At 44.3% G+C, this 27,590-nt stretch overlaps 3 protein-coding genes across 4 annotated transcripts in view; all 3 read left to right on the forward strand.

Annotated features, from left to right (window-relative positions):
• The window catches only part of KNL1 (kinetochore scaffold 1), a 30,641-nt gene extending 27,666 nt beyond the window's left edge, over positions 1-2,975 (forward strand). For both annotated transcript variants that reach the window (XM_027457795.3, XM_027457794.3), the window contains 3 exons: positions 192-310; positions 1,537-1,659; positions 1,768-2,975. In XM_027457795.3, coding sequence (XP_027313596.3) covers positions 192-310; positions 1,537-1,659; positions 1,768-1,873 — 348 coding nt within the window. In that variant the 3' untranslated portion in view covers positions 1,874-2,975. The remainder of the gene's footprint in view (positions 1-191; positions 311-1,536; positions 1,660-1,767) is intronic.
• Positions 2,976-6,443: 3,468 nt separating this feature from the next.
• Positions 6,444-16,234, forward strand: RAD51 (RAD51 recombinase). Its single transcript, XM_027458902.3, has 9 exons — positions 6,444-6,821; positions 7,434-7,571; positions 8,526-8,643; positions 9,175-9,266; positions 10,168-10,262; positions 12,310-12,423; positions 14,621-14,750; positions 15,015-15,136; positions 15,462-16,234. The coding sequence occupies exons 1-9, from the start codon at positions 6,735-6,737 to the stop codon at positions 15,583-15,585; spliced, it is 1,020 nt and encodes a 339-aa protein (XP_027314703.1). The 5' UTR covers positions 6,444-6,734; the 3' UTR covers positions 15,586-16,234.
• A 7,601-nt stretch (positions 16,235-23,835) lies between these two features.
• Positions 23,836-26,360, forward strand: LOC101802395 (cytochrome P450 1B1). The gene has a single exon (XM_005029378.5). It carries the CDS (start codon positions 24,667-24,669, stop codon positions 26,215-26,217), a length of 1,551 nt encoding a protein of 516 aa, XP_005029435.4. The 5' UTR covers positions 23,836-24,666; the 3' UTR covers positions 26,218-26,360.
• Positions 26,361-27,590: the final 1,230 nt, after the last annotated feature.

Genomic DNA, 27,590 nt, shown 5'->3' on the forward strand with positions numbered 1-27,590 from the left:
AGGGGAGAAACTTAGGGCAAAGAACCTATGTTTGTTTTTATGTATGTACAGTTTCATTTTTACATGCAAACTGAGATAGCAGTTAAGCTGCATTTTTCTTTTAATTTTCTAGCATAAAACTGCATTTTCAAGTATCACATAGTTTACCAGTCTCAGTTCCAATGTAATTTCTCTTCTGATCTCATGTGTAGGTGCTTCATGATGTCTCTTTGGTGGTGAGTCGCTGCAGGATCTTAGGAGAGGAGATAGAATTTCTGGAGAGATGGGGCGGAAAATTTAATCTTCTGAAGACAGATATCAATGACACAAAGTGAGTAACGTCAAGTGGAGCTTACACAAGTCTTACAGAGGGCCTCTAGACAATCAGAAAGATAATCATCAAGATAATTTGTTTTTCTTTAAGATGTTATTTTATGCAACTCCTTATTAACATTTTAACTTTTTTTAGTATAATTGAACTATAATATCCAAAAGGCTGGAAATGAAGCTCCTCTGGGATTCAGCTAACTTCCTTACTATCTTCTACTCTCTCCTTGCTTGCTGATTTCCTCTTTGACTTGACTTTCTCACTTAAAACTTTAGACCAGAGTGTAGCGATGCAAAGGAGACAGAGCCAAGAGTTTACCTGTGTAGCTTAGTGCTTCGTTTCTTTTATAATAGGCTTAGTCTTTGATTCACTTCAGTCAAGCAGAAACAGCCCTTGAAAGATGAATGCACTTAAACTAAAGTTTATTTTATTTAGCTTTCATTTTCTCACACTACTTCCCACCCAATTAATTTTTGTCTGCCTGCCTTTAAGCTGTTTACATACATTACTCATACATTAAACATACATTAAAGTTTGTACTACTCTTTGCAAAAAAAAGTGTTCTACTATGTGCCAAAAGTCCCTTAAAAGCTGCAATTATTTAGGTCAAGAAAACAGATGCAAATGCAACCTATTCTCGGATTTACTGTGGTAGATATACCTTGGAATGACCATTTTTTATGCTTGTCCTGTTTTATGCTATCCCATAGCGTCTATTCCCTGGGCCTTGTGTACTTGGTGATGGTCTTACCCTTATTTGCAAAAAGATTCAGTTCTGGCCTTCCTGGATATTGTCATAGACAGTACTGTTCTAGATAGAAATTTGACCTGATTTAAACAGGGTTGGATTCCTGAAACAAACTTAGAATTATGGTCCTGCTTAAAAGCTCAGAAAACTTTAGCTAGCTAGAAATGTTTTATGTTAATTGGAAAACAGATGTTTGACTATTGCTCTGTACTCTCCTGTAATTTTGAAAGGATCTGTGAATTACGTGGGTATAACTTCTGTAGGGGTTTTGTTTTCTAATTCAGTGGCAGAATGCTGATAGTGTTAGTATGGAAAGGTTCTTTTAACTTTATTATGAAGCCACTGCTAGTCTGTTTCAGACTTCTTTAGGAACTCTTGAGCTTATTGCAATTTGTTTTCCTTTCTGCAACTGAATTCAAAGGAGAAGGCAGTATATTTGTGCGTTTTGTGTTGATATATTTTGTTTTTATTTCTCACACAGTTTGAAGCTTTTGTTCTCCAGTTCCACAGCTTTTGCAAAGTTTGAGGTGACTCTGTCTTTATCTTCCAACTACCCAGCTACTTCACTGCCTTTTACTGTCCAAAAACAAATAGGAAATATTGGGTGAGTTGAACAGAAAGAACCACTCCACGTAACTGAAATTTAAAGGTAGGGGTGGGATATTAAATGGTCTGTATGCCCTCTAACACATGGTAATTGTCTCTTTTCCAGACACGAGGAAATTTCTGCTGTTCTGTCCAATGTACCAGTTGGTTACCACTATCTGCGGAGAATGGTGAGCTTGATCCATCAAAATTTGCTCCAGGATGCCAGATGATTCGCTAGATCCAAGTGCAGGACTGAAGAAGTCAAACTGGACAATCTTTGACGTTAGCCTCATAAGAATTCAAGGTCTCTCTCACCAGAATGGGAATGTTGTTGGCTTCTCAGCTCTCTAGGAATCTTGTTTAGTACCTGCTTGATATCGAGGATGCTCAATGTAGACCACAAGCTTTTCTTTTGTACCAAACTATAAATGGAGAAGTCTCTGAAGAGGACGAGGAAAAGTTTCTTAACTCTTCTTTTAATCCAGTCTACCTTTTCTTCTAATCACCAGTGGTCTTGGCCTCCTTTTATAGTCTTTCCTAGTATGAATATTCTTCTGACATAACTTGTTAATTTTATTCTGGATTGATTTACAGAGCTCTTGCGTGAAACAATAATGATTATTTTCTAAATTAACACGACTGGAATTTCCTTTCATTAGCATTACTTCTTCACTGTATAACACTCTAACATATCACATCAATTTTGATCTCTATCAGTTTCCCGGAACCCTTCCCAAAACACAGAATGATAGTCTTGCTTCCGATTAACCAAATAACCTGTAATAATTAGACAATTGGCCAAAGCTGAAAAGACTTCAGTCATGAAGACTACAGATCTCTGTGCTTGACCATGGACATCAGAATGCAACAGACTTGGAGTCACCAGGTTCAATCTGTGTGAGCTGTTACAACACAAAGTTCGTTCTGATGTTCTGTGCGCAGGTCTTCGTCCAGTCCAGTCTCTCTCTTCATTTTGGTACGTTGTCTGAGGTTGTAATGAGTTAGAATTTTAGTGAGGAGACAGCTATTTAAATTTAGGAGGCGTCTGTAATATCATTGGTGCAGTCCAGATTGATTTTGTATATAATTTATATATTATGTAGGTTGAGCAGTTGGAACTGATATAATGCTGATTGAATTCATGGGGTTGAAGCGCCTACCATTTCTAAGCAATCCACTCTGTAGGCTGACACCATTTTTTGTAACTCTGTAAAATACATTGAATTTGAAGATGTTTTCATGTGTTTAAAGTGTTGATGTATTTTTGTCCTTTTACATTTTTTTTGTTTCTATTTGCAAGGTGGATGTTAATTAAACATTTGAATAACTGTTCTTCCTTCTTCAAGGTGTGATTATTGGCTGCTCCGTTTAAACTTTTGACTGGAAAATTACATATTACTCTTGTAAAAGCTGTTAGCTATTTGAGAGAATTTTTTCTTGTGTTTCCAAGTGCTAGACTACTATGGCTGGCTTTTTCAGGACAATTTATTTAAATTTTATTTGGAAAATAGTGACTACATTGCAAATGACTTGGATACTATACCTGGAATTACTTTTAAATTTTCTGAGGTCATTTTATCAGCAGTAATAACCGGTAGAGGGTGCTGCAGTAGTACTTCATGATTATTATCTAGCTTGGGTTTTTCATGTATTTTATTTTTTTTTCCAGCATGTTTCCAAGCCAAAAAGAAAAAAAAAAAAAAAAAGATAATGAAGACTTGAGTAAATTTTTGGTAGAGTTTATATTGGTCTTTTTGAATAAAATACCAGATGAAACAAAGCCATGAATTTGCAGTAAAAAAAAAAAAGGGGGGGGGTTAAGAAGAAATTAAGCAGTTCCAGTTTTGTATTTAATTTACATTTGTACTTGATTTTTGGAGTTAAAGTTCATAGTGTGTCGTCTATAGGACTTGATATATTACTGTTAAAATCTTCATAGATATAACGTTTACTTAAAAAAAATTTTGCTACCCAAACTTTGATGAGAATTTGGTTATATGAACTTCAAACGCAATGCTTATTAGAGCCATTGCTCAATCATAAAGTGGGATATATAATATTGGCAAACTCTTATTTCCTTCAGCAATCCATTTTTCTCAGTACAAAGTTGAGATTAGATTCCAAATTATGTCTGTACTGCTTTTAAGGACGGGGGGTGGGAAAGGAAAGGGAGAAGAAATTAATTACTTTTCAATAATATTTTCTGGAGGGAAAAAAAATATCCATCTACAGGTAATGACTTACTTCATATATGGTAATAAAATACTAACTGAAAGAATGAGCTATCATGTTTTCATACCATTGGAATGGTTTTAATACCATTGGAATGATGTTTTGACCTTGGCTTTCTCTAATGATTAATGTATGGATATCAATAATAGCCATTGTTTTACTGCATTTAATTTAAAGCACCTCTTCTTATAAATTTAGACATCATCCATGAGCACCTAAAATTACCCAGCCATGTGTGAATCCCAAGCGAATTTCAACTATTTTGAAGGTCTAGTATGTTACAGGAAAAGAATCGTTTATTGTCCTTCAATATTGCTGACTTAGGGCTGATACCTTTATGTATATGTAAATGGAAAAGCCTTTCTTCTCTTATGATCTGTTTTGTCATCTTACGTGCATATTAAATTTTTAGTAGTCTAGTAAAAGGTTAAAAAATGCAAATGCAAGTTACTGTGCATTATTAGTAATATTCTGCTTTCATGTTCCCAACCCTAGTTTTCATGGGAAACACTCCAAAATGTGGACAGATGATAGAAACGCTCGTGGTAAACACATTTATTTAAGCATACATCAGCACTTTGAGAAGAGTCCAAAAGTAAAATGAGTGATCAGTTTGGCAATTTAGAAGAATAGGAAAGGGTAATCTAGTGCTAAAGTAAGTGTTTGCCGAGCTCAGGAACAGAAGGGAAATCTTGGTATCGAATCAACTTTTGTTGCAGTTCTCTCTCTCCAAGTCCAGGGCAGCTGTGAGTTGCAAACCAGGTTCTCTAAAGGGCATCATTGTTTCAGATACTTGAAATTGTTTAATGTTTCTAAAACTGAACTCTGCACAGTGTAATCTCGCCTTGCAATTCTAGTGCTACTTCACCTGCAGCAGTGGAAGCTACTGACACCAACATTTTAATCACAGAATCATAGGATATCCGAAGTTGGAAAGGGACCCATGAAAATCCTCGAGTCCAGCTTCTGGGTCTGCACAGGACCACTCCAAAATCAGACCATGTGTCTGAGAGCGTCGTCTAACACTTCTTGAACAAGGGCAGGCTCGGTGCTGTGACCACTGCTGTGGGGAGCCTGTCCCAGTGCCCGACCACCCTCTGGGTGAAGAACCTTTTCCTCCCCTAACGCAGTTTCAGGGTGTTCTCTCCTTGATATCACCTTATTTCTACAAACTATAGGAAAAAGACTTACGAGTGGAAAAAGGATTTCTAAATAGGCTATTTATACCAGACATGCCACCCTGAAGACACAGCAGGTAAATTCAAATCAATGATTAGATACGGAATATTAAGTTAAATTTAACAGCTTCAAAGTTTGAACACAAGCTCATCTGCCTTAACTCTGGTGGCTTGTACTGGTGAAGTTTTAAAAGCCACCACGACTGGGTTCCAGTCAGTGAAGGGACCGTAAGAATTTCCTTGGGTATGACATTCTGAAGTGGTCCTTGTATTTCGTTCCTCCTTGAATCTTCGTGGTCTTGCCCATGTGAGGGAGGACAATTAATAAGGTTTAGCTGTGCCCTATGATGTGTGTTGCCATACAGCCTCATGGGTACTTTACACGGCGACAAGAGCTTTTTGCCTTCATTTTCTTTAAGTAGACAGGACGTGGAGCACTTAAAAGGATAGCAGCATGTACAAAGGGAAGCCTCTGGCCAGCGTCCTTCCCAGCTTTGTGCTGTAGGATTCCCCTTGGGGTTAATGGGCCTTTTTTAAGCTGGCTGTGTAGATACCAAGCCAGTACTAAATATTTGAGAATATCTCTTTAATATCTCATGTTCTTTATCTTTGCATGATTTTATCTGTATGACGCACCAGCTAGCTTGCCAGCACTAAAATGGATTTAATAAACATTTTAATGAAAAGCACAAAAACTCTGCAGATATTTCTAACAAGCCTGGCCTGGAGCTATTTTGATCGTGGTGCTTTGCCTGTTGTCAGAATGAATTCTTGCCGGTGTCTGTAATAACATGGCACTGCTACATTTTATCCTAATGTTTGGCACAAATAAGCGAAGATTGGAGCTGAAGGAATTCCTACAGACCTTGCTCAGCTGCAGGACTGAACAGCAGCAGTGACATTTGGGGTTTCCTGCTCAGCATTACCCTTGCTTGTGTGCTTGTGGCATCGAAGTCCAGCAGGGAGAGGCTCAGAGCGAGGATTAAGTCATCAATGAAACTTCTGCTGCCTTTGGTATTTTAGCAGGTGCTTTGATGTGCGGGTGCCCCTTCACCATTCAGCTGTGTTTGTTTTTTATAGGCGGAGGTTGCTTTGGCTGATTTTTAGTGGAGATGTGTTCACCCCTAGAGGGTTCTCCTAATCCAGCAACCTTCTCCTTCACAACAGCTCGATTTCACCGAGCAGCCTCCCCTCATTACGCTGACTGTAAAATAAAGCTCATAATAATTATGATAATTAAAAAAAAAAAAAAAAAGACTTTTGTAGTTTAGAACCCCCCACACACAACAAGCAGGCGCGGCCCCTTTAAGGGAAGCTCCCGCCAAATCCTGCCGCTGAGGCGCTGGGCTAAAGAGGGGGGGAGGTCACGTGACGCGGAGGGGAGGGGCGGTTGCCGTGACCTCATCACGTGACGCGGTGGCGGGCTCTTCCAAAGCGGCGGCGGCCGCGGGCGGTGACGGGAGGGGGCCGCGGTCCGTTGGGGTCCGTTGGCCTTCAGCGGCCTCCTCCTCCTCCTCCTCCTCCTCAGCCGCCCCCGGTTGGTTTCTGAGGGGAAAAACCCGTGAGAAGTGACGGGGCCGGGGAGGGAAGGCACCGCCGCGGGCAGCTCCCGGCCCCCCCCCGTCAGCGCCCTGACGCCTCGCCTGGGCCTCTCGCCTCACGCAGCCGCCCCGCGGGCCCCATGGCCGTGCAGATGCAGTTCGAGGCCAACGCGGACGTGTCTGCGGAGGAGGAGAGCTTCGGGCCGGAGCCCATCGCCAGGTTAGAGGTACGCGCACAGCTGGCCCGAGGCTGGGTTCGCAAGAAGCTTCCAGGGCTGTGCCCTCCAACGCAAGCTGGACCCGAAATTTGGGCTGTCAGGGGCTACGTTTTGCCACCCCCAAAAATATTCCATTACCTTGCTGCGTGTCCTTTTCGGAATATTCATGAGTTACCTGTAGTATCAAACCACCTGGAGAACGTCCTCGCCTTGTTCTGTGCTGCCAAGGTTGAGAACAGGTTGTCACAGAATCATAGAGCAGTAGGGATTGGGAGGGATCTTGGAAGGTCACCTGGTCCGCTCCCCCTGCCAAGCAGGAACACCTAAATCAGCTCACACAGGAACGCATCCAGGTGGGTTTTGAATATCCCCAGAGAAGGTGACTCCACTTCCCCTGGGCAGCCTGTTCCATTGCTCTGTCACCCTCACCATGAAAAAGTTATACGTTACACTAGTAAAATAACATATTTTTTTAACATTCTTTGTATATAAGTGACAGGGACATAACATTTTAACATGCTGACTTGTAATAACAGAGTTTGATCCAAATTGAAAGACAGTTCAGGTACTCAATAATGGTGTTTCTGACATAGCCTATCTTTTTTCCCCCCTCCCTTTCAGCAATGCGGCATAAATGCAAACGACGTGAAAAAGTTGGAAGAAGCTGGGTATCACACAGTTGAGTCTGTTGCTCACGCGCCCAAGAAGGAGCTGCTAAATATTAAAGGCATCAGCGAAGCTAAAGCTGACAAAATCTTGGTAAGGGTGTTGTATAAAAACGTTAAGCCAAGAAGCTCGAGAGGTTTTGTTTCTGCTTATCATAAGAAGGCTTCTGATAGGCCTGAAGCAACGAAAATATTTATTTATTTTTCCATACAGGATATAATTAAGTTATGGAACTCATTGCCCCAAGATGCTGTAGCCTTCTTTAGCATAAACTGGTTGAAAAAGGTATAAATGCAGAGCTAGGAGCAATGTTAATAGGGTAGCATTCAGATCAAGAAGCTCACTGGCTGAACTCAGAGCAACTACCAGATGGAGGGTCAGTTCTTTAATTCCTGCTTTGTTACACGTGTTCCCTAAGCAACCCCTCGTGGCAGTTGCCAAGGTGTAGGACTCATAGTTGTGAACTACAGGACTGACCCAGAACGTCTTTTCCTCTGTCACAACCTTCTTAAGTGTACTAACTCAGTACCTCAGATGGGTACACATCCTGGCTTTACTTCTGGGAACTGAGAGAGCCTGAGCTGCGATCTCACAGCATCTTCTAATAATAGATTGTGGAGCTTCTGCAAAACTAGTTCTCATGTATAGACATCTGGCCTCAGAGAATATTTATCTCCACTTCTTTTTTTTCCCAACTTTGTATATTTATTCGGTATTATGAGGGTGCAGCCTGTTAGGAATGCCATGGCCATCTTAAGTATTTTAATTTCACATGGACAGAACAGAACTAAACAGGTAGCGAATACAGGGAATGAAAGATTTTTGTTAAATAGGCAAAATGGATGTTAAAGCTTTTTCTTTGAGCATAATTACATTTCTGTTCAGAGGTATCAATTATTTATATGTGGTCTATAAAATGAAATGTCTGCATCACATTACACAGCTGCTTCTCCACGTCACAAAACAGGAAATTACAGTACTAATTTCTGAAGGGGGTAAATGAATGGAGTGAACACTCCTTGGACTGCTTTGTTTGGTTCTCTTTAGGCTGAAGCAGCTAAACTGGTCCCGATGGGTTTTACCACAGCAACAGAATTCCATCAGCGAAGGTCAGAAATCATCCAGATCACCACTGGGTCCAAAGAACTTGATAAACTGCTTCAAGGTAGTGATTTTAGTTCTCTATTGATTAACTTTTCATATGTTTTTTCCCCAATGGACATAATCATTGCACAAAAACACATCAAACATGTGAGTTCTGGTTGAACTATGATCTCCTCAAGTACTGCTCTCTGATTTTACTGATTCTCTTTAAAAGCTGTAGAAATACTTTTAAAAGCTTTTAGTCGTGATGCAGTACCCAGAACTGTTTGCTTTGCACGTTTCTAGTTAATTTTAGCCTAGAGTTTCCTTCAAGGAGGAAAAAAAAAAAAAAGATATCAACATTTTCATTTTCCTACTTGTAAGCAAAAACCAAAACATTTCAGCTTTTCATCATCTTCAAACATATACTTACCTAAACTTTCTGGTTCCAACTTGAAGAAACCTCAGTATGGAAACCAGTTTTTACAATTAGAGCTTTAATCCTTTCAGCCAAAGTATTGAAGTTAAGCTAAGTCTCTATAAATTTAAAAATTCTATATGTATCTTTGTTTGAAGTATAACAACATTTTTTTTCTCCTTTTTTTCCCCATAGGAGGAATAGAAACAGGGTCCATAACAGAGTTATTTGGAGAGTTTCGTACTGGAAAAACACAGTTGTGCCATACCCTAGCAGTAACCTGTCAAGTGAGTTGTCCACTTTATTAAAATCAAGTATTCAGATAGCACAGCTTTTGTGTATTTACTAATTTGTGCACTTCTCATAGCTCTTTACATGCATCACTTTGTTTTGCTACAACAAATGAATTTTGTCTGTTCACAAAGATTCCTCAAAAACCTTTGCAGCATCCTTGGCTGAGCTTGCAGCTTGCTAGGATATTTTGTTCTATCCTTAACCTGCCTGCTAGGATTACTTCAGCATCAATTAAGTTTGTCATGTTTTTTACTTATATTTGACTTAGGTTTTGTGGCTTTTTTTCTTCCTTAGTAGTCTGACAACAGACATTAGCCTTCTGTGATCGTAGCTTTTAAGTACAGAGAAGCGTTTGGTATCACTTTGGGTGTTCTAGACTGCAGAGAGCCTTTGAAAAGAGGGATGAAACTGCGTTGGGTTCAATTGGTTTCTTTGATTAGCTGTATTGTTTCTAACATATCTTAGGTTTATTTCACTTTACCTTTGTAACAGCCTTCAGTCAAACATTGCTATCAAGCAATAGATCAGTTTATAGGAACCTTTTTTCCTAACCTTAATTTAGACAAATTTTTTTGCTTTTTTTTTTTTTTTAATACTGTTTGCTACTTTCTGTTGCTGTTTCATAAAATATTAGAGGCTTAGGGGGGCTCAATTTGATCATTTAGGTAACACCCTTGTGTACCCAAACTTCCCAGCCTGAAGCTGAGCACCTGTTTTCTTCTGTAGGTGTCAGAGAATGAAAACAGGAATCATTCCTCTCACTTTCCCCAGATAAATGTGACTTTAATCAGCATAGCTTGGTATTTTATTTACTGTATGAATGTCAGCTTAGGGCATAAGGCAGTAAGTGTATTACTTGTTACTTTTCACGTTCATTCACATGTGCTCTTCTAGCTTCCCATTGACCGAGGCGGTGGTGAAGGAAAAGCTATGTACATTGACACAGAAGGGACCTTCCGTCCAGAACGTCTTCTTGCTGTGGCTGAAAGGTCTGTACTGATTCGCCAGAAGCAAACTAACACTAGTTGAAGAAAGGAAGGCATTTACTCGTGGTGGGATGACTTGAAATCAGCCTGGCTCTTTCGATTCATTGGACTGTTGCAGTTAGAACTGTCCTTAAAAACAAATGTAGGAAAAAAAAGGAAAAACAAAACAAACTTTCCTGTGTTCATTCAGTCTGCCTACCTAGATGCACTTTAGACCACTTAATTAGTTGTATTTTATAAATATTTTTATTTTTACGTGGATATGACAGTAGCTAACATCATTGTCCCCTAGAATATGATACCTTCATTTAAGAATATCTCTCTCAAATTTAGTTTTACTGTTAGTGAAATACATTCAAAGATTTTTTTTTTTCTTAAATTCTGCCAGTAGCACTACCTTGGAGCAAAGATTCTTCTGTAAAAAGTGTATCTCAACAGCAACTGGATTTTCCTTTTGTTACGGAAGGGAGCATCTTTTCACCAGTTGTTTTCTCATCTCCCGCGTCTGTCTCAGAACGTTCTGAAGTGTCTTTTATACAAATTTGATAGTACAACATAATAATCTGAACTTCTTGAAGGCAGTAAAAGCTGTTGTCTGCAGAGGTTCTAGTTAGAGTTAAGGGCCTGAAGTATGGGTTTCATTTATTAGAAAAAGTAGCTGCTTCTGGTCTTGTGATTCTTCAGGGTTTCTCAAAACAGAAGTGTTTCCATATTACTGCTTCTGTAGGGTTTAATTCTCTGTGATGATTGTTTCAATTAAATACTAAGGCGCGTATTGCAGCCTCGGTGAGCTGGAAGCAGAGGAATTGAAAGGGTAGGACTGCTGCTTTTTAGCAGCACCACAGACTTAAGAGGTACAGCCAGTATTTATAGGCCTGTCTGAGACTGTAGGTAGGAAAATCAAGATTTAACACCAAGCCAATGTGATGTGCTGGCCCACAAAGTTGCTTCCTTTCCTTTATAGACAAAAATGATCTAATCAACATACCCTCCTGAATGCACGGAGTAAAGTCAAGTTATTGAAAAGTAGTGATCCAAAGACTTGGGTCACTACTGGATTTTGATGGCTTCTTACTGAAAGGCAAACAGATCCCTGGAAGATGTTTTACACAGTGCTTAGAAGCTTGTGTGACAGATGTTCACATTGCAAAACATCTGGAATTACTGCTCCTTGCCCCTCTGCTGCTTCTCCCTCACCCAGCTGTTCTGTAGCCATCCCTCTGCAGGAAGTCCTTTCCCTCACATTTTTTTGGTTCTGGAAGGGAGTGTGCAATTCTAGGCAGCTGGGGACAATACCAGCTCAGTCCTGTTAGCTCTTAATTAAGGCAGTTTGATCTGACACCACTGGCATTTCATGCAGCAAGTACAAGAGTGCTCCGGTGTTCACTTTCACCAATAGATATGGCAACAAACACCTCTTGGGCACTGATGAGACAGTGAAATTATGATGTTTGCAGTGCCCCTAGCTACACCTGCAGGAGGGTGTGTGGCTGCACGTGGAAAGTGCTACTTGTAGTCAGATCCATCCCCCTCAGCTCTGTCTTTTTCATCAAGCTTAGCTAGGATGGATGCTAACAGCCTTTCAACTCATTTATTTTTACAGTCTAATGATTTTCCAGGTGCTTGAGTAGCACCTTTGAGGTTAATCTTGAACATCTAGTATTGCAATGTGGTCTTGTTTCAAAGCCCTAGGCTTGATTGGCTGTTACTCACCTGCAGGCATAATGTGATATTAACCTAGAAAGGCTGAGTTATTTGATTTATAAAATAGCTATCATGTGCAGGTAGTAAAATTAATTGATAGTTACGATTCTAAAAGTGTACTGTTCAAAGCTGTACGTAGGCAAGTCTAATTCCTACAGGAATAGGGAGAGAGAAATTAGGTGTGAAAATCAAAATAGTGTTAGTAAAACGGCTTCCTTGTAAACAGTAAATATGCTTGTATTAATTAATATTTGTATTTGGCATGTGTTTTTAATCTAGCTTTTAGGTAAACCTGCTAGGTAACTCCTGTTCGCGAAGTTTAAAGTTTTTTCGTTGCTTTCTCTAGGTATGGCTTGTCTGGCAGTGACGTCCTAGATAACGTGGCATACGCGCGAGGTTTTAACACAGACCATCAGACCCAGCTCCTGTACCAGGCGTCGGCTATGATGGCTGAATCACGGTAATGAGACTGATTTAGTCAGGGTGATTTTTATACTGGTGTATAATCATATTATAAACCTGCTTGTAGGTGATAAACAAGTGCAAGAGATCTATAGACTGCATAACTGTGAAATGTCAACGTAATGGTGTACTTTTAAAGTTAACATTTTTGAAATCTACTTGTTCTCTTCAGTGCTTAGCTCTGTTAGATCAGATTTTGTTGTTCTCAAACTAGATTATGCTTTGGCATATCCCTGTAATAAGCCTTGTGTATCAGCAGTCAGTTGTGAGTTAATACCTGGTGCTGTTGAAATTTTTGATGACAGTAACTGGTTTGAGCTGTGACAACAGGTCTTACTTCCCAGAGAACAAGTGCCAGCCTGAGAAACAGTTTTAAACATCTTTTTAAAATTGCCTTCAGAAAGAAGGAGAGTTGATTTAGAGCGTGTTAAACTGTCGTGGTTTCACGTGGCAGACAGCTAAGCACCCACTGCTGTCCCTGCTTCCCCCAAGTAGGATGGGGGAGAGGGACAAAAAAAGGTAGAAGTGCAAGAACTTACAGACTGGGATAAAGACAGTTTAATAAGAAAGAAAGGAGGAAACAAAAGTGATGCACAATGCAATTGCTTACCACCAGCCCTTGCCAGTCCCTGAGCAATGGTAGTGTCTCACCCCAAGCCAACTCCCCCCAGTTTTATCCTTCTGCATGATGTTTCTCATTTTCTATTTCTACTTTCCATTACATTTCCATTTCTACTTTCAACTGAAATAAATTTCAGTTTATTATACAGTGGGCCTCTTCAGCATGCATCACATCCCTTCCTGTTCTGTGGATTAGCCTGCTTCTTTTAATTTTTCCTCCTGTTCCCTCCTAGAAGCTGTTTCTTCCCTTACTAAATGAGCTGAGGTCTGCATCCATTGTCTCTTCTACATTATAGGGGCGACTGATACCAGCACACATGGGTTCTTTGGTTCAGCTGCAGGGTCAAGGCACACCTTTTTTAGACATTGTCAGTTTCTTAACATTCACACTTGCTAAGGGGTGAAGCCCAGAACCATAAGAGGTGACAACCATGATAGATACCTACCCGTATCCTTGCCACATGTAACTCTCCTGCCTCAGGGCAGATCTCTTGGTGATATTCTTAAAAAGCTGTTTAACTCTAAACAAAATCAGTATCACGTTCTGGAGACAGCAATAGGAATATACTTGTTGGAACGTCCAAAGGACATTCAAAATTCTCCAGAGCTTTTGTACCAGGCCTGGAAGAAAAGGGGAAGGTGTCATTCCTTGTCTCCTCCACAGATTGGCTGTCAGAGGAGAAAAACTAAAAAGTGTGATTGTTAATAGTTTCAAAGAGGTGATTCCCAGCATACAAGGACAGTGACTGTGGTGAGTGCAAACACCAGGTGAAACTCATGATTGGTGCTTTTATTGTGTCCTAAGCACAATACATCAAGGTGGTAAAAACAAAAGCAACCTTAAACTAGACCTTGGAGGTGATAAAGAAAGGGGTTACATAAAACAACTCTGAGAGCAAATAAAACACCTTTGAGAGCAAGTAATTTGTAAGCAGCAACTATGAAATTAATATAATGATTATGACCAATTATAAATAAATTGAACATTCTGACACGATCTGGCCAGATCTGTTGTTATCTTAACCCTTTGAGCCCCATGTTGGGTGTCAAAAGGACTGTTGTGGTTTAACCTGGCAGGCAGCTAAGCACCACACAGCTGTCTTTCCCCTGCAGTGGAGACCAGGGCGAGAATTGAAAAAACTGAAAGGCTTTTGTTTGAAATTAGGATGCTGAGGCCCCTTTAGAGGGAAGGAGGTGGTGATATGAGGTATAGAGGTACCTGTGTACAGAATACCCGTAGTTCAAAATATTAATTTCTGGGCTCATTTATAGTACGTAAGCATAAATCTTAGTTTAAATATAAGCTTTTTAATAACGCAGCAGCTTCCTTTGAAAAGAATACCCTGAGTTGTAAGGGTCCCACAGGGATGGGTTTTATTGTGTTGTTCATAATCTGAACATTGCTGGATGAGTCTGTGGTGGTAAATATAATCATTCTGCTAAGTGGCAGGTGAGAAGGGCAGATATCCACACCTGTATGTAGCTTTAAAATTACCTGGGTGCTATCAGTTTCAACCAGACACATTTTTAACTCCTGGAACAGTTTCTGAGAACGTTGTATTTAACTTCTCCAGGTATGCGCTGCTGATCGTGGACAGTGCCACAGCCCTTTACCGGACAGATTACTCCGGCAGAGGTGAGCTGTCAGCCAGACAGATGCATCTCGCCAGATTTCTGCGTATGCTGCTTCGACTTGCAGATGAGGTAAATGATGAACTTTGCTTTGCTCCCTAAAGGGCTGATGATTGGTTTTCCTTCTCTTGTACACCTTAACAGTCTTCTGCAGATGGCTTTCTGCCTGCTCACTGTCTGCTTCCATTTTGTTTTGAGATGTGTGGTAGAGTGGTTATGAACAGCAGAGGGGATAGCAGAAGGTTCAGAAGGTTCTTTTTTTTTTCTTTTTTTTTTTTTCCCCATTCAGGTTGTGGAAGATGTATGGGTTCTGATTTGTTGCTTTTCTCCTTGTAGTTTGGTGTGGCAGTTGTGATCACCAACCAAGTGGTAGCACAAGTGGATGGAGCAGCAATGTTTGCAGCAGATCCCAAGAAGCCTATTGGAGGAAATATCATAGCACATGCTTCCACCACGAGGTGAGAGAATAGATTATCATCTTCCACTAGATTTTTAGATTTTTTTTGTGTACTTAGCTAAGTGCCTTTTAGTTCTGGGTCTCTGTGTAGCCTGTGAATGGCACTTCCAGTCTGCTTTTCAGAAAATAAGTGCTACTCTGAGCAGGTAACTGACCCAGCAGTAAAATAAACGCAACATTTTCAGAAGTCCTTACAGCTTTAAGTGTGATGTGTTTATATGCCAACAGAACGTTTTAATGATTATGATAGAGTTTTTCTGAAACGAGGCTACAATTCCTTACCTGTTTACACATCCTTACCTGTTTCCTTTTCCTCTCCCTATCAGACTGTATCTGCGAAAAGGCCGAGGTGAAACCAGAATATGCAAAATTTATGATTCTCCTTGCCTTCCTGAGGCTGAAGCGATGTTTGCTATTAATGCTGATGGAGTGGGAGATGCAAAAGACTGAAGACTCCATTTCCCACGTAACCTGAGACTAGGTGGCTGTAAAAAGGCTCCTTTCTTTGTGGCACGTTATGGACGCTTTCCTGGTGCAGCTGCTGTTCAGATGCTGGCAGAGGACTCTGTTGTATTTCAACGTACGTGTCTGTCAGGTGAATGTTTTGAGACACGTCTGCAGGTGTTGCTTGGAAGAGATCATCCCTCCTGGGCTTTAGTCACGTTAGGTTCAAGTGGTTTCTTGAGAATATTTTCAGAAGACCATAGGCTTTGTATTTTCCTCACAGCTGTTGCTCCATTTGGATTCTGCTAGTGGGTGGAGGCACAGCAATGTGAGAATATGTGGCAGTAGTTCGTAACGTGATGACTTTAAAGTCACATTGATGGGTTTGTCAAATAAGAAAAATGGTAACTTAAATATTTGGTGGGTTGCTTTAATAATTAATTGCAAAATAAAGCAGAATGGTGTTCCACAACAAGAATTTGGGAATATTGCTGTGATTGATGAGATTATCATCAATCCGTATTCTTTATGTTAATTTTAAGATGCTGCAACATGCCACTTCTGGGGAACTGTTAATTTACATCTCAGTGCCTTTTTTTTGTATTTTATTAATTCTCTGTGGAAATCTGCTTTTAATAAACGGACCATGAAAATACTGATGACATCACAGGTTTCTGGGATTTAGCCAGGTGCTAATTCAGACTGAGGCATTTTTACCTGCAGGTAGGAGAAAGATGCATAGGTCTTCAACGAATCTCAGTCTGGAATGTTTTTCTACTAGTGGTAACAAAACACATCATCTCCTTCTCTGTTTTGAGATGTGTAGTACAACTGTGCTTAAGTGCCCTGTAGATGTTTTTTTAAGAGTTTTTTAGATTAAAAAGCTTACTTTATATTACCCAGTATTTTAATCTATGCTATTGTGAACAACTCTTAACTCGATTAAAGAGAATTGTATTACAGTGGTGGTTGGTAGCAAAAAATATTTTCAGTGCTCTTTTACTCCAGGATGATTATTCTGTGTCAACTCATGAAGAAAAGCATACAGAGGAATCCAACTGTCTGTACTCATCAGATAAATGTAAGCAGGTACCTAAATACTTGTGCAATGGTGGCTACTAAATTTCACAAGAAGTCACAATGCTTGCTGCCTTGTTTTTAGCTAAATGTCGTTATTTGTAAATTCTGCATAGCCATGGAGCATCTGCTCTTTCTGTTCAGATGTGCACAAAAGGCCACTGCTGTCGCTGTTGCCTGCAGCTGAGTTTCGGGAATCAAAACTCATGTTAAAACGTTAAGTAGGGGATTCAATTGGGTGAATTCATCAGTAAGGGTCTGTCATAGGCTGACTCTTCTAGAGGGGTGGGGAAATCGGGCAAAGACTTCCAGCTGCCTGTGGTACTGAGACTGGAGCAAAAAGAATTATTTTTTTTTAAAAAAAAAAAAAAACACAAGAGAATTTCTTGTGTGTAGAGTCCAGACCTCACGTTTGGCAGAACCTTGTCTGACGCTGATGAAATATCTCTTGCTGACCCTGCAGGTACTTGCTTACAGGTGACCAAGTCACAAACCTTACACTCTGCCCCGATCCGATCCACCTGGAGGCTTGTCAGACCTTCACAGCTTTTCCTTTTTATGCATTGGGTACACTCTGCTCAGGACCTGATCTGAGAATCGGGCTGTAATGTCAGTCCTGGTTTTGTACAGGTAAAATTCAGGGACTGCAGTGTTCCTGGACCTGATTTTCTTCCAGAATTCTTGATCAAGAGAAAACTAAGACTGGCTGGGAAACCCAGATGAGTAGTAGGAGCAAACAAGTGTAGAGAGGAAAAACAGGCCAAACAAATGTGAGGAAGGGGATGAGGGACTCGCTGGGCAAAGGGGCTGCAAGAAGGTGAGGTGATGCTGGGAATGGGCTGAGGGAACTGGCAGAGAAACAGCTCAGCTGGAGAGCCAGGGAAAGGCAGCTGAGACCTGCACAGGTCCTATCCAGTGAGATACCAATGCTGGTGTGTGCCCTTTGTGATGCTTTCCTTCACGTGTCTGCATGTGATACATTTTCACTTGCTACTAAGATAAAATAGAACGCTGAAATCTTATTTCATATTGCATTTGGGGTTTAAATGAGCTGGGTTTTAATTTATGATACGCTTAAAAATTCCACAAGGACCCAAAGGTTGAGAGAAGCGTTACACAAACGTCGCAAGAAATGTTTTGGGCTGTCTTGTTGCTTGAGACGTTATCGGCTTAGCGCACAGTGGTACTGAGCAACGTTGGGCAGTATGGTTAGCTCATTTGGAGAACAACCACGCTGCTTTTAGTGAATTGCACTTCTGATCGTGCATTTCTCTGAAGTTTTGTTTCTCTGATCAGATATTCAATGTGGAGGCCTGAAAGTGCACAGCTTGCTGCTTCGGTACAATTTCTGACAGTCCACACTGGTGTGTAGGGGGGTGTTAGTTCGTTTTTGAGACCCCACGTTGTAAACGTGCAAGTACCACTTACATACAGATGGCAATTTAAGGGGATGTGGGAGACAGTGGCTTCTTGCTGCCTGCTACACTGAAGGTTAAAAAGTCACATTTGGTTTCTCTGTTGCTTCCCTTCAGTGAACTTTGTGGAGGGGGAGTTCTGACATGTCTAGATCATAATCCTCCAGCATTCATCTCTTTGTAAGTCAGTGCAGTACAGTTCAGTCTAACTCATTTTTTTCAATCTAACTCCTTTTTTTCTCCTTCTCAAAGTCTGCTTAGAGCCTTAACCAACTCAAATAACGGCTGAAGCTCTCTGGTCATGTAATGCTCAGCATGCAGATTGCTTTCTCTAACAGCCTGAAGTACTTCTGTCTAGCTGAAAGGTTTGTAACTTTGTGATTGGGGTAACAGAGGCAAAACAAATGGGAAATACTTCTCTAAGCTCTTATACAGCCTAGAATCTGAACTCAGTGGGATTTCAGGAGTTTTGTTTCTTTTAAGCACAAGAACCTTTTTAGTAAGATCTTCCTCAAGTTATCTGATGACATCCCTGTAGCAGCTGCACAGGCAAGTATTTCCTTAAAGGGTTGAAGTTGCTTATGACACAAGGCCCTGAAACATTAATTAAAATAAGCTTATTGTCAACAATGCTTTAATCTCAAGGAGGTATAATTAATATTCCTTCGGTAAACATTTCTCCTGTCATCTCCTTAAAATACTTAGTTCGATGTTTCCCAAAAACTCTACAGTCCCTCTCAAAGCAGTGGAATATGATTAGAAATGATATTAACTGAAAAATTCTTAGAGTTCTCATGTCTGTGTGCCTTTGCGCAATCCTTTGGCCCACATTCGTCCGGCCAACTTCTGCTACATCCGGACACGTGTCCAGAGGTGAAGAGGAATTTATGGTTGAGATGAGATGGCCGAAGTGTGTGCAGAAATACCTGCGTTGTGCTGAGCTACTGATGCTCTTAGAGCGTGATGGAGAGAGGTTTGATGGATTAAAACTGCACAGATGGAGCCTGCAGTGCTTTCTTCCCCTGGAGGCTTGGCATCAGTCTCCGGAGCTGCATTTTGCCACTGGACCAACTCCTGCCCCTCCAGTGTGGGTTGGGTGCCACTGTGAGCACTCTGCCCATCCTCCAAAGGCAGCTGCATCTGTTTCGAGTTCCCAGAAAACCGGCAGCGCTGTTAGCTATGCAATTTATGCTTTGCACACAAATTAAAACCCCTCGTAATGTGAACGTGAAACGCAGAAACCACAAGGCCTGGGGAGCGAGGCAAGCCTCACAGTGTCGAACTGAGAAACGTTCTGCCTTTCCTTGAGCAGAACAGCCCCAGCTCGCAGCTCCGAGCATCTTGCTCAGCGGGCAGAGAGCTGGCTGACTTCACAGCACTGTGTGTGGCCGGGGAAGGAAGTTTTCCCAGTACCCAGCTTTAGGAGCGAACGCTAAATTTTTCCAGATGCGGCTGTGGTGGTGCAAGTGCAGCGAAAGCGCTGCTGTGTGGCTCCAGGGCTCCCTTCTCGCTCTGCAAACACAAACCTGCTGTGTGCCAGCTTTCTCGGGGATGTGATTTTAATTACGGCAAGGAATATTTGCTAAAGGTCACAACCTGGACCACAAACCATCGGATCTCTGCACGTGGTTTGGGTTATCGTAGTGCAATGCTCCTGGGGCTGAGGTTTCCCCGCCGAGACCTGAGGTCAAGTGGAGGAAAGGGGCGACCTCATGCAACCCGTGCTGCTGGGGAGGAGGAAAACAACCAGAGGTAAAACTGCCCCAAGTCCAAGGTAATGCTTCTTACTGCATAACTTGACTGAATTTGAACTATTCAGGCTTCTGCTCTGATTGGCACAGATCAGTCCTGGTGCTGGTGGTTTCATAGGACAAATTGTAGGCTCCTGCTGTGACTGCAAAGACCAGGCACAGTCTGCTGGTTCCCTTCCATACCGCTTTGGCCTTCAGTTTCAGGAGAGAGTTTAGTGAGGGGGGAGGAAGGGAGACCCCCAAAGAGCCTCAGAAATGTGGTTAAAGCCAATTCTGCTGCTGTGCGGACTCTACAAAGACAGAGGATGAGACGGACCCTCCAGAGCAGTCCAGCATCAGACTAGACAAGAGGTAAGCCAATCAGGAGAGGAAACGGGATGTTACAACAGATTTATTTTTCCAAATGTGGTTTCAATTTTAGAAAGAAACCCTCTCCCCCCACCCAATGCCGTGTTTTATTTTATTTTTTTAAGGCATTTAATTCATGTGCATTTGCTTTTCTGGTGGTGGTTTGTAAGCAGTCATCGGCCTGAGGGGCCTGGTTTGGTTGGGGATGTTGGGGTTATTTTTTGTTTGTCAGCTCGGTTGCCTGCCCCCCTCTTCTACGTGCGTTTTTCTGTTTAGCTTGTGCTCGATCCAAAGCTTGCTGCTGGCAGTGGCCTGAGCCAGCTCCAGCCCCAGCTCGTCCTGCAGCAGGCATCGCCTGGTCTCTGCATTTATTTCAAACTGCCTCAAATTCATGCTGAAAAACATCCCACAAAGCAACGTTAAATGACACATGCTTGTCTCAGAAGGCGGCTGCATGCAGCTCGGGGTCTCTTGTTTGTATTAATATCCAAGGGGGTGGCACCAAAAAGCCCATAACTGAGCTGTTAAATGAATGGGTGAACTATAGGAGTGAGTTTAAGGCTCCTAAATACCGAGATCAGTGGTGGGGTTCTTCTCACCAGCACCAGGAGTTGAAGAGAGGGGTGTCTGGGGCAGGTTAAGCATCTAACCAGCATCGATAGACAGTGGGTATGAAAGCACAGGATTAACATCTCAAACACCTTTCTTCTTATTTCTCTTTAAGGGAGAAAACAGCACCACGCACCCACATGGCACGTCCTGGGGAGGTACAATGTGCTTGGAAACGTAATGCGTGCCCACCTGGTTCATTTAAGCAGCGATGATTTAATTGCACCAGCATCTCGAAGTCCTCAAGGGACACCTCGCTAGGGCAGAGCTCTGGTTGTACCTGGGGAGATGGGGATGTCCTTCTTCAAGGTAAGAGGTTTGTCCACCTCTGAGCTCCAGGCCAGGCCCTGGGGGCTACTCTCAGCCAGGGCTGGGGCCACGGCCAAATTTTGCTCCTGATTTCTTCTGGCCCCCACCAGGCAGGAGGAGGGCGTGCTGTATTTGGGAGCTGGGTGTTTCTGGACTGCTTGCTTTCCAAGGAACTTTCCATGGAAATTTAGAGGGGGAAAAAATAAAAATAAAATTACCCTTGCTTTGGAGAAAAGCCTCCAGGACATCGTCAGGAACTTAATGTGATGAAGCAGAAACTGGAGCAGTGTCAGGCATTTAAACACCACCAAGGGCTGTGCTCTGCTGTTCTGTGCAGAGCTTCAGCTGCAATTAACTGCAAAAACAATTAGATATAGATATATTTATGAATCTGATCCATATACCTCAGGCACTGGAGGAAGTCTCAGCACTACACCTCCTTCCCATTGCTGCCCCAAGCTTTGGCTGAACACATGTGTAGGGGGCAGGAGCAGACAGGGAAAGAGGCGTCTTTCATAGCACCAGCTGAACACGGCCCATCCAGCCCCAAATCTTAATTTTCAGCCAAAGATGATACCTGGACAGCCTCACACCCTCTCCCCTATCTTCATGCCATGTCACAAGCCTTGCAGCCTTTACATTCAATACCCACGATAGTTTTCTTCCTATCTTCCCAAGAAAAGGCTGCTGATTTAATGCTTCCTCTTACATTTTGTTTTTCTCAGGAAGACTTCCCTGAGTACGCTGGAATAAAAATTTCAAATATATTGAGAATGATACAGGAGCTGTTGTTAACTGAGATGAATTTATCTCTTGGAGTCACTTGGCAAAAATAAATCTTTCATGTCCCTTGACAGTTGTAACTTCAGTTGTAATTGTAAAATTACTGCTACTTATTATCAAGATTATTAAGAAGGGAGAGAAACTGAACCAATCCTTATCCTTTTGCTTATAACCCCATGTCCTACTCTAAGTGAAAAAAATAAAAATTCTGTCTTTTTTTTTTCTTCCATTTTTTCATCTCAAGTTCAGCTTTGCTCAGATTTTCTTTCCACCCTCCCTGCAGCCCACATCCATCCCCTCTGGGTCAGGATGTGCTGAGAGTGAAAACAAAGCCATTTGGAGCATTTTGGGTCGAATTCCCCAGCACCGCATTTTAACAAAGGATTGTACCAGTTTGCTTACGCCCTGCTTTTAATTGTGCCAGACCCAAAGCTGAGGCTTTTGGCTACTGAGCAATGACTCAGATAGGACACAAAAAAAATAAATCTTTTCCAGCAAAGAGCACAACAGGCTCCTTTTTCTGCTGGAACAGCAGCACATGTCAATAGTGCACCAAACAGCCCCAGTATGCTCTTCTTGAACCTTATATACCCCTGCTCACCTAAAATAAATAAATAAATAAATAAAAATTAAAAAAAGAATGCTCCATGAACATCCCTACAAGATCTTGTGTTTATTTTGTATACAAGAAAAAAGATATGTTATATGCATAAGGTAACATGAGCAGCTGCAGAATTTGCTGTGTTAAACCCTATCTAGAAAAAAAAAAAAGGAATGAATCAAGATTTTCTTTTTTAGTGACTCAAACTCTTGTTTTGGCAGTGTGGCCCTCTGTGCCCTCCCAGAGATGAGTGAATTTAGTAAAAGCCCATCTAGATTTTTTTTTTTTTCCCCTCTTTTCATAACAGCTTCATTACTTATTTCTGCAGCTGTAAAGATGAGGCCACAAGCCAAACTTTTCAACCTTGACCGATTTATCTGACATTTCAGACTGTTTTAAAACAGCCTGGACATGCTGCTGGCTCTAACCGCCTCCAGGCTGGAAATTCCCCTCTCCTTCTGTGCCTTTCCTTGCACCCCTCATCCTGCCCCCCCTCCCCCCCAAAAAAAGAAAAAAAAAAAAGAGTAATAATAAAAAAGTGGAAAAGGAGCCAAACCCTCTCCACTTGGATCAAGGAGCAATTCACCATTTCCATGGCATGTACAGCCATGTAAACCTTGCTGCTGTTGTACTTTTTTATTTTGTGCATCTCCCTGACACTGAGCTTTTTTCACCTGGCTGGTAAAGCTTTTAGAAAAATGAAAGGAAAAAAGTTAATGATAAAAGAAAAAAGAATGGAAAAAGACAACAGAGACCAAGATGGTCCAGCACTATTCACCTGCACACCTTGCCACATGGAAATGTTCCCAAAATGATGCTGATTTTTGGAGTGACTAACATGGGAAACATCCAAGGAGGGACTCAAAAGTTCCCCACACCCCACTTTGCAATATTTGTGCAGAATTAATTTCCCTTTGCCCGGGAAAATGGCATGTGCTGCTCTGCTGGGAGCAGCAGACTTTACAACAAAACCTTTGCAGCACCAATCCCCATCTGCCTCGCTGGGGATGTAAGGAGACAACCGCCGCATCCAGCTGCAGGTACCAACATCCCCAGAGCCACCCTGCAGGGGCAGGAGGCGCTGCTGAAATCTTTGTAATGTTTTAATTACAAGAAGTGCCAACAGGGACTGTGGGCTGAGCCTCGGGCAAACTGCTGCGAATCAAAGTTGGTTTCGTGTTTTGGGAGCCCAAAACCGCATCTTAACCTAATCAAGCACTATTGTTTTGTACGACTGTACTGACATGGAAACAAATTACGTTTCCCCCCCCCTCCCGCAAAGGTTTTTCTTTTCCCAGCAGCTGGTGCTGGGCTCTGTGAGACCAGCAGAAACCTGACACGGAGCTTGATTCCTGACAAACACGGATTGCCAACAGCCGAAACCTCAGCTCTGTAAAACCGCCGCCGAGCTCTGAGACAGAGCTGAAAACCCCGCAGCTGCAGGAAGGCTGCTGAAGCCGAGCAGGGGGCTCGCTCCTCACTGTGGGCAGCCCACTTGGTGGCCCCAACGCCTGCCCCCATTGTCACCATCGCCGTCTCCTTCCCCACCACCCTGCAGCCAAAATCCAGCCTGCAGGACGCCGAGCAGCAGATGCCTGTCAGGATGCGCTCCCTGCAGCTCCCTGCTCCGTCCCTGTTCGTCCCCTCTTCCCTCTTCAGCACTCCGGGCGGAATCACTTGGCAGCACGTATAAACCGGGATGTATCTTTATATGACAGTAAGCATTTCGGGCATTTCAGAGGTGTTCCCATTGAACTGTTTGGCTGTGACTTTCAGGGTGCCAGCGGAGGAGGATTTGTGACAGCACAGCACACCCAAAACACGGCCATGCACCCCACATCCCAGCCAACCTCACCTCTGCCATCCAGGTGCCACTGGGGACGCGGTGATGGTACAGCAGATAGCACTCCCCCATGTTAAATCTCACCTCCCGTGGCTCCCCAAATCCCTCCTCCCCTCACATCTCAACCCCACTGCCCCCCGGGGTGGGTCTCCGCTCTCCCTCCTCGCCCCCCAACCACACAGTTCTCCAAAACCCCATCTGCGTGCACCCCATCGGGGCGGCTCCGCCCGTTCCCCCCCCCTTCTCCATGCTCAGCAGCGGCCTCCCCGGGGGAGGGAAGAGGCTCTGCCCCCTCGGAGGCGGCCATAAAGCGGCACTGAGCCCCGACCCTGCTGCAGAGCAGCTGCAGCCATGGAAGCGATGATGGGGGGCCCCGACGGGGCGGCCACGGGGTCGCTGCTGCTGCTGCTGCTGCTGTTCCTGCTCGGTGCCCTCCTGCTGCTGGCTGGGACCCGCCGCCGAGCATCTCGAGGGGCTGCGGGGAGCAAGAGCCCACCGGGACCCTTTGCGTGGCCACTGGTGGGCAACGTCCTGCAGCTTGGCCGCTTGCCCCACTTGGCCTTCGCCCGCCTGGCACGCCGCTACGGGGCCATCTTCCAGCTGCGGTTGGGCAGCCGGCGGGTGGTGGTGCTCAACGGCGAGGCGGCCATCCGGCGGGCACTGGTGGGGCTGGGGTCTCACTTCGCCGGCCGGCCCAACTTCCCTTCCTTCGGGCTGGTGTCAGGAGGGCGCAGCGTGGCTTTTGGGGCATGCTCACCCCAGTGGAGGGCGCGCCGGCGGCTGGCCCATGCCGCTCTCCGCGCCCGCTCGACGGCGGCTGAGGTGGAGCAGCACGTGGCGGCTGAGGCGGGGGACCTGGTGCGGCTCTTCCTGAGGCGCAGCCATGATGGAGCCTACTTCCAGCCCTGCCCACTCCTGGTAGTGGCCAACGCCAACGTCCTCTGCGCCCTCTGCTTTGGCCGCCGCTACGGCCACGCTGATGAGGAGTTCGCCACGTTGCTGGGCCGCAACGACCGCTTTGGGCAGACGGTGGGGGCAGGCAGCCTGGTGGACGTGCTGCCCTGGCTCCTGTGGTTCCCCAACCCCGTTCGCCGTGTCTACCGCGACTTCCAGGCCCTCACCCAGGAGCTGCACGACTTCGTGCAGGCCAAGGTGGTGCAGCACCGCCAGACCTTTGATCCGCGTGCCATGCGTGACGTGAGCGATGTCATGATCGCCACCGTGGAGCGTGGCAGCGTGTCCCCTCATGGGCTGGGGCCTGAGGATGTGGAGAGCGCCATGACCGATATCTTTGGTGCAGGGCAGGACACCACGTCCACTGCGCTCTCATGGGTCCTCCTGCTGCTGCTGAAGCACCCACAGCTCCAGCAGGACCTTCAGGCCGAGCTGGACCGGGTGGTGGGACGTGGCCGGCTGCCCACAGCCGAGGACCGGCCCCACCTGCCTCTTCTGGAGGCCTTCATCTACGAAACCCTGCGCTACAGCAGCTTCGTGCCCATCACCATCCCGCACGCCACCACAGCAGATGTGGAGCTGGAGGGCTACCACATCCCCAAGGACACCGTGGTCTTCGTCAACCAATGGTCAGTCAACCACGACAGCAGCAAGTGGCCTGAGCCCCAGCGCTTCGACCCCACGCGATTCCTGGACGAGCAGCAGTGCCTGGACCGTGACCGGGCCAGCAGTGTGATGATCTTCTCGACCGGCCAGCGGCGCTGCATCGGCGACCAGCTTTCCAAGCTCCAGCTCTTCCTCTTCACTGCCATCCTCCTCCACCAGTGCTCCTTCCACGCCAACCCAGCGGAGAAGCTCACCATGGACTGCATCCACGGGCTGGCGCTGAGGCCACTGCCCTTCACTGTCACCGCGCGGCCGAGGCTCCCCGTGCTCATCCAGCCCTGAGCACCGCACCTGCCTGGCTTGGGGACAGGGATGGGCAGTGCCAGGGTGGCAGGGGACACCCTGCTTTGCACACCAGTGGCTCTTGCCGCTGCAGAGGGTCAACGGTAGCGAGTCACCACAGCAATAAATGCCTTCGACATGGACCTGTCTCTGCTCATTTTCTTTGTGGGGTGGCTGGAAGCACCACTTGTACCCAAGCCCTTGTCCTGCATCCTCCTGAGCTATCCAACCCTAAAACAGGTCAAAACTGCAGGGACTGCCTCCCTCCCAGTTGTCCCAGAGTACAGCTAGAAGTGATCTGCTCTGCCTATGGCAGGAGTGGGACATTTGGAGTAGATGCACTTCGTAACTTGGGGAAAGCCGGGTGGAAGCTAAGGGAGGCAGGGGTGGGTCTTGTCTCCAGGGCCTGAGAAGAGTTTAAGGACCTTGTTTTAAGAGCTTGTCTTGGTGCACGGCCCCATCAGTTGGACCTCAAGAGCACATCCTGCCCCGATTTAGGTGTGCAAGGAGGTTGGGACAGGTTTTGGGGGGGCTATCTCACCCCCCATCCTGAATTCCACTAGTGGTTTGAAGCAGATGAGCAGCTCCAACCTAAGTTAGCAGAGCTGGGTTTGTAATAGGGATGTGTATGACACTCAAAAGGGAGGGCAGAAACTCCACACAAGCCAACGCTGTGCTTCTCTCAGGTCTACCAGACTACGGCCAAACCAGGAACCTTCAGAGGGGACAACTCATCTCCTAATGACAATAATTTACCAATAGGGAATTCATCCTCCTTCAGAGACTTTAGCAAAGACGTGATTTAATTATTCGGGGTGGGGGAACAATGCAATTTTCCACTTGCCAAAATTGCAGCAGGATGGAGAGATGGGGAGGGTCTTCCTGCCAGATGCTTGAAGCTGTGTCCAGCCCAGGTTTGAGCATCTCCAAGGACGGAGACTCTACATCCTCTCTGGGCAGCCTGTGCTGGCATTTGCGCTCCCCATGAAAAATGCTGCTCCCAAAACCACGTTGGGATTTCCCAGCGTTGCCGCCAGGAGATATTCATTTTGGTGAGCATGAAACGAGACAGCGGCCACCAGCAGCTTCATAATACCAAGTTTTAAAAACAAGATCAGGTTTTCTCTTCTGACACATCTGTGAAAACATCTCTTGGGATGTTGCAAGATAAAAAACCCACAATGGTTATCTCAGCACCACCTGTTGCCAGTTTTACCACAGGTGGGTGTCTTCAGCTTTTATGGTCCAGATGGGAACCCTTTGCCCAGGAGCAGCATCCTCTGGAGATTCTGGCTCCTGCACCTCATTTAGCAATGCTCAGCCTTCCCTCCTGAGATCACAGCCTGGATATTTATTAATTTTATGGAAAAATT

This window comes from Anas platyrhynchos, chromosome 5 (genome assembly GCF_047663525.1).
Source record: "Anas platyrhynchos isolate ZD024472 breed Pekin duck chromosome 5, IASCAAS_PekinDuck_T2T, whole genome shotgun sequence".
Taxonomy (NCBI): Eukaryota; Metazoa; Chordata; class Aves; order Anseriformes; family Anatidae; genus Anas; species Anas platyrhynchos.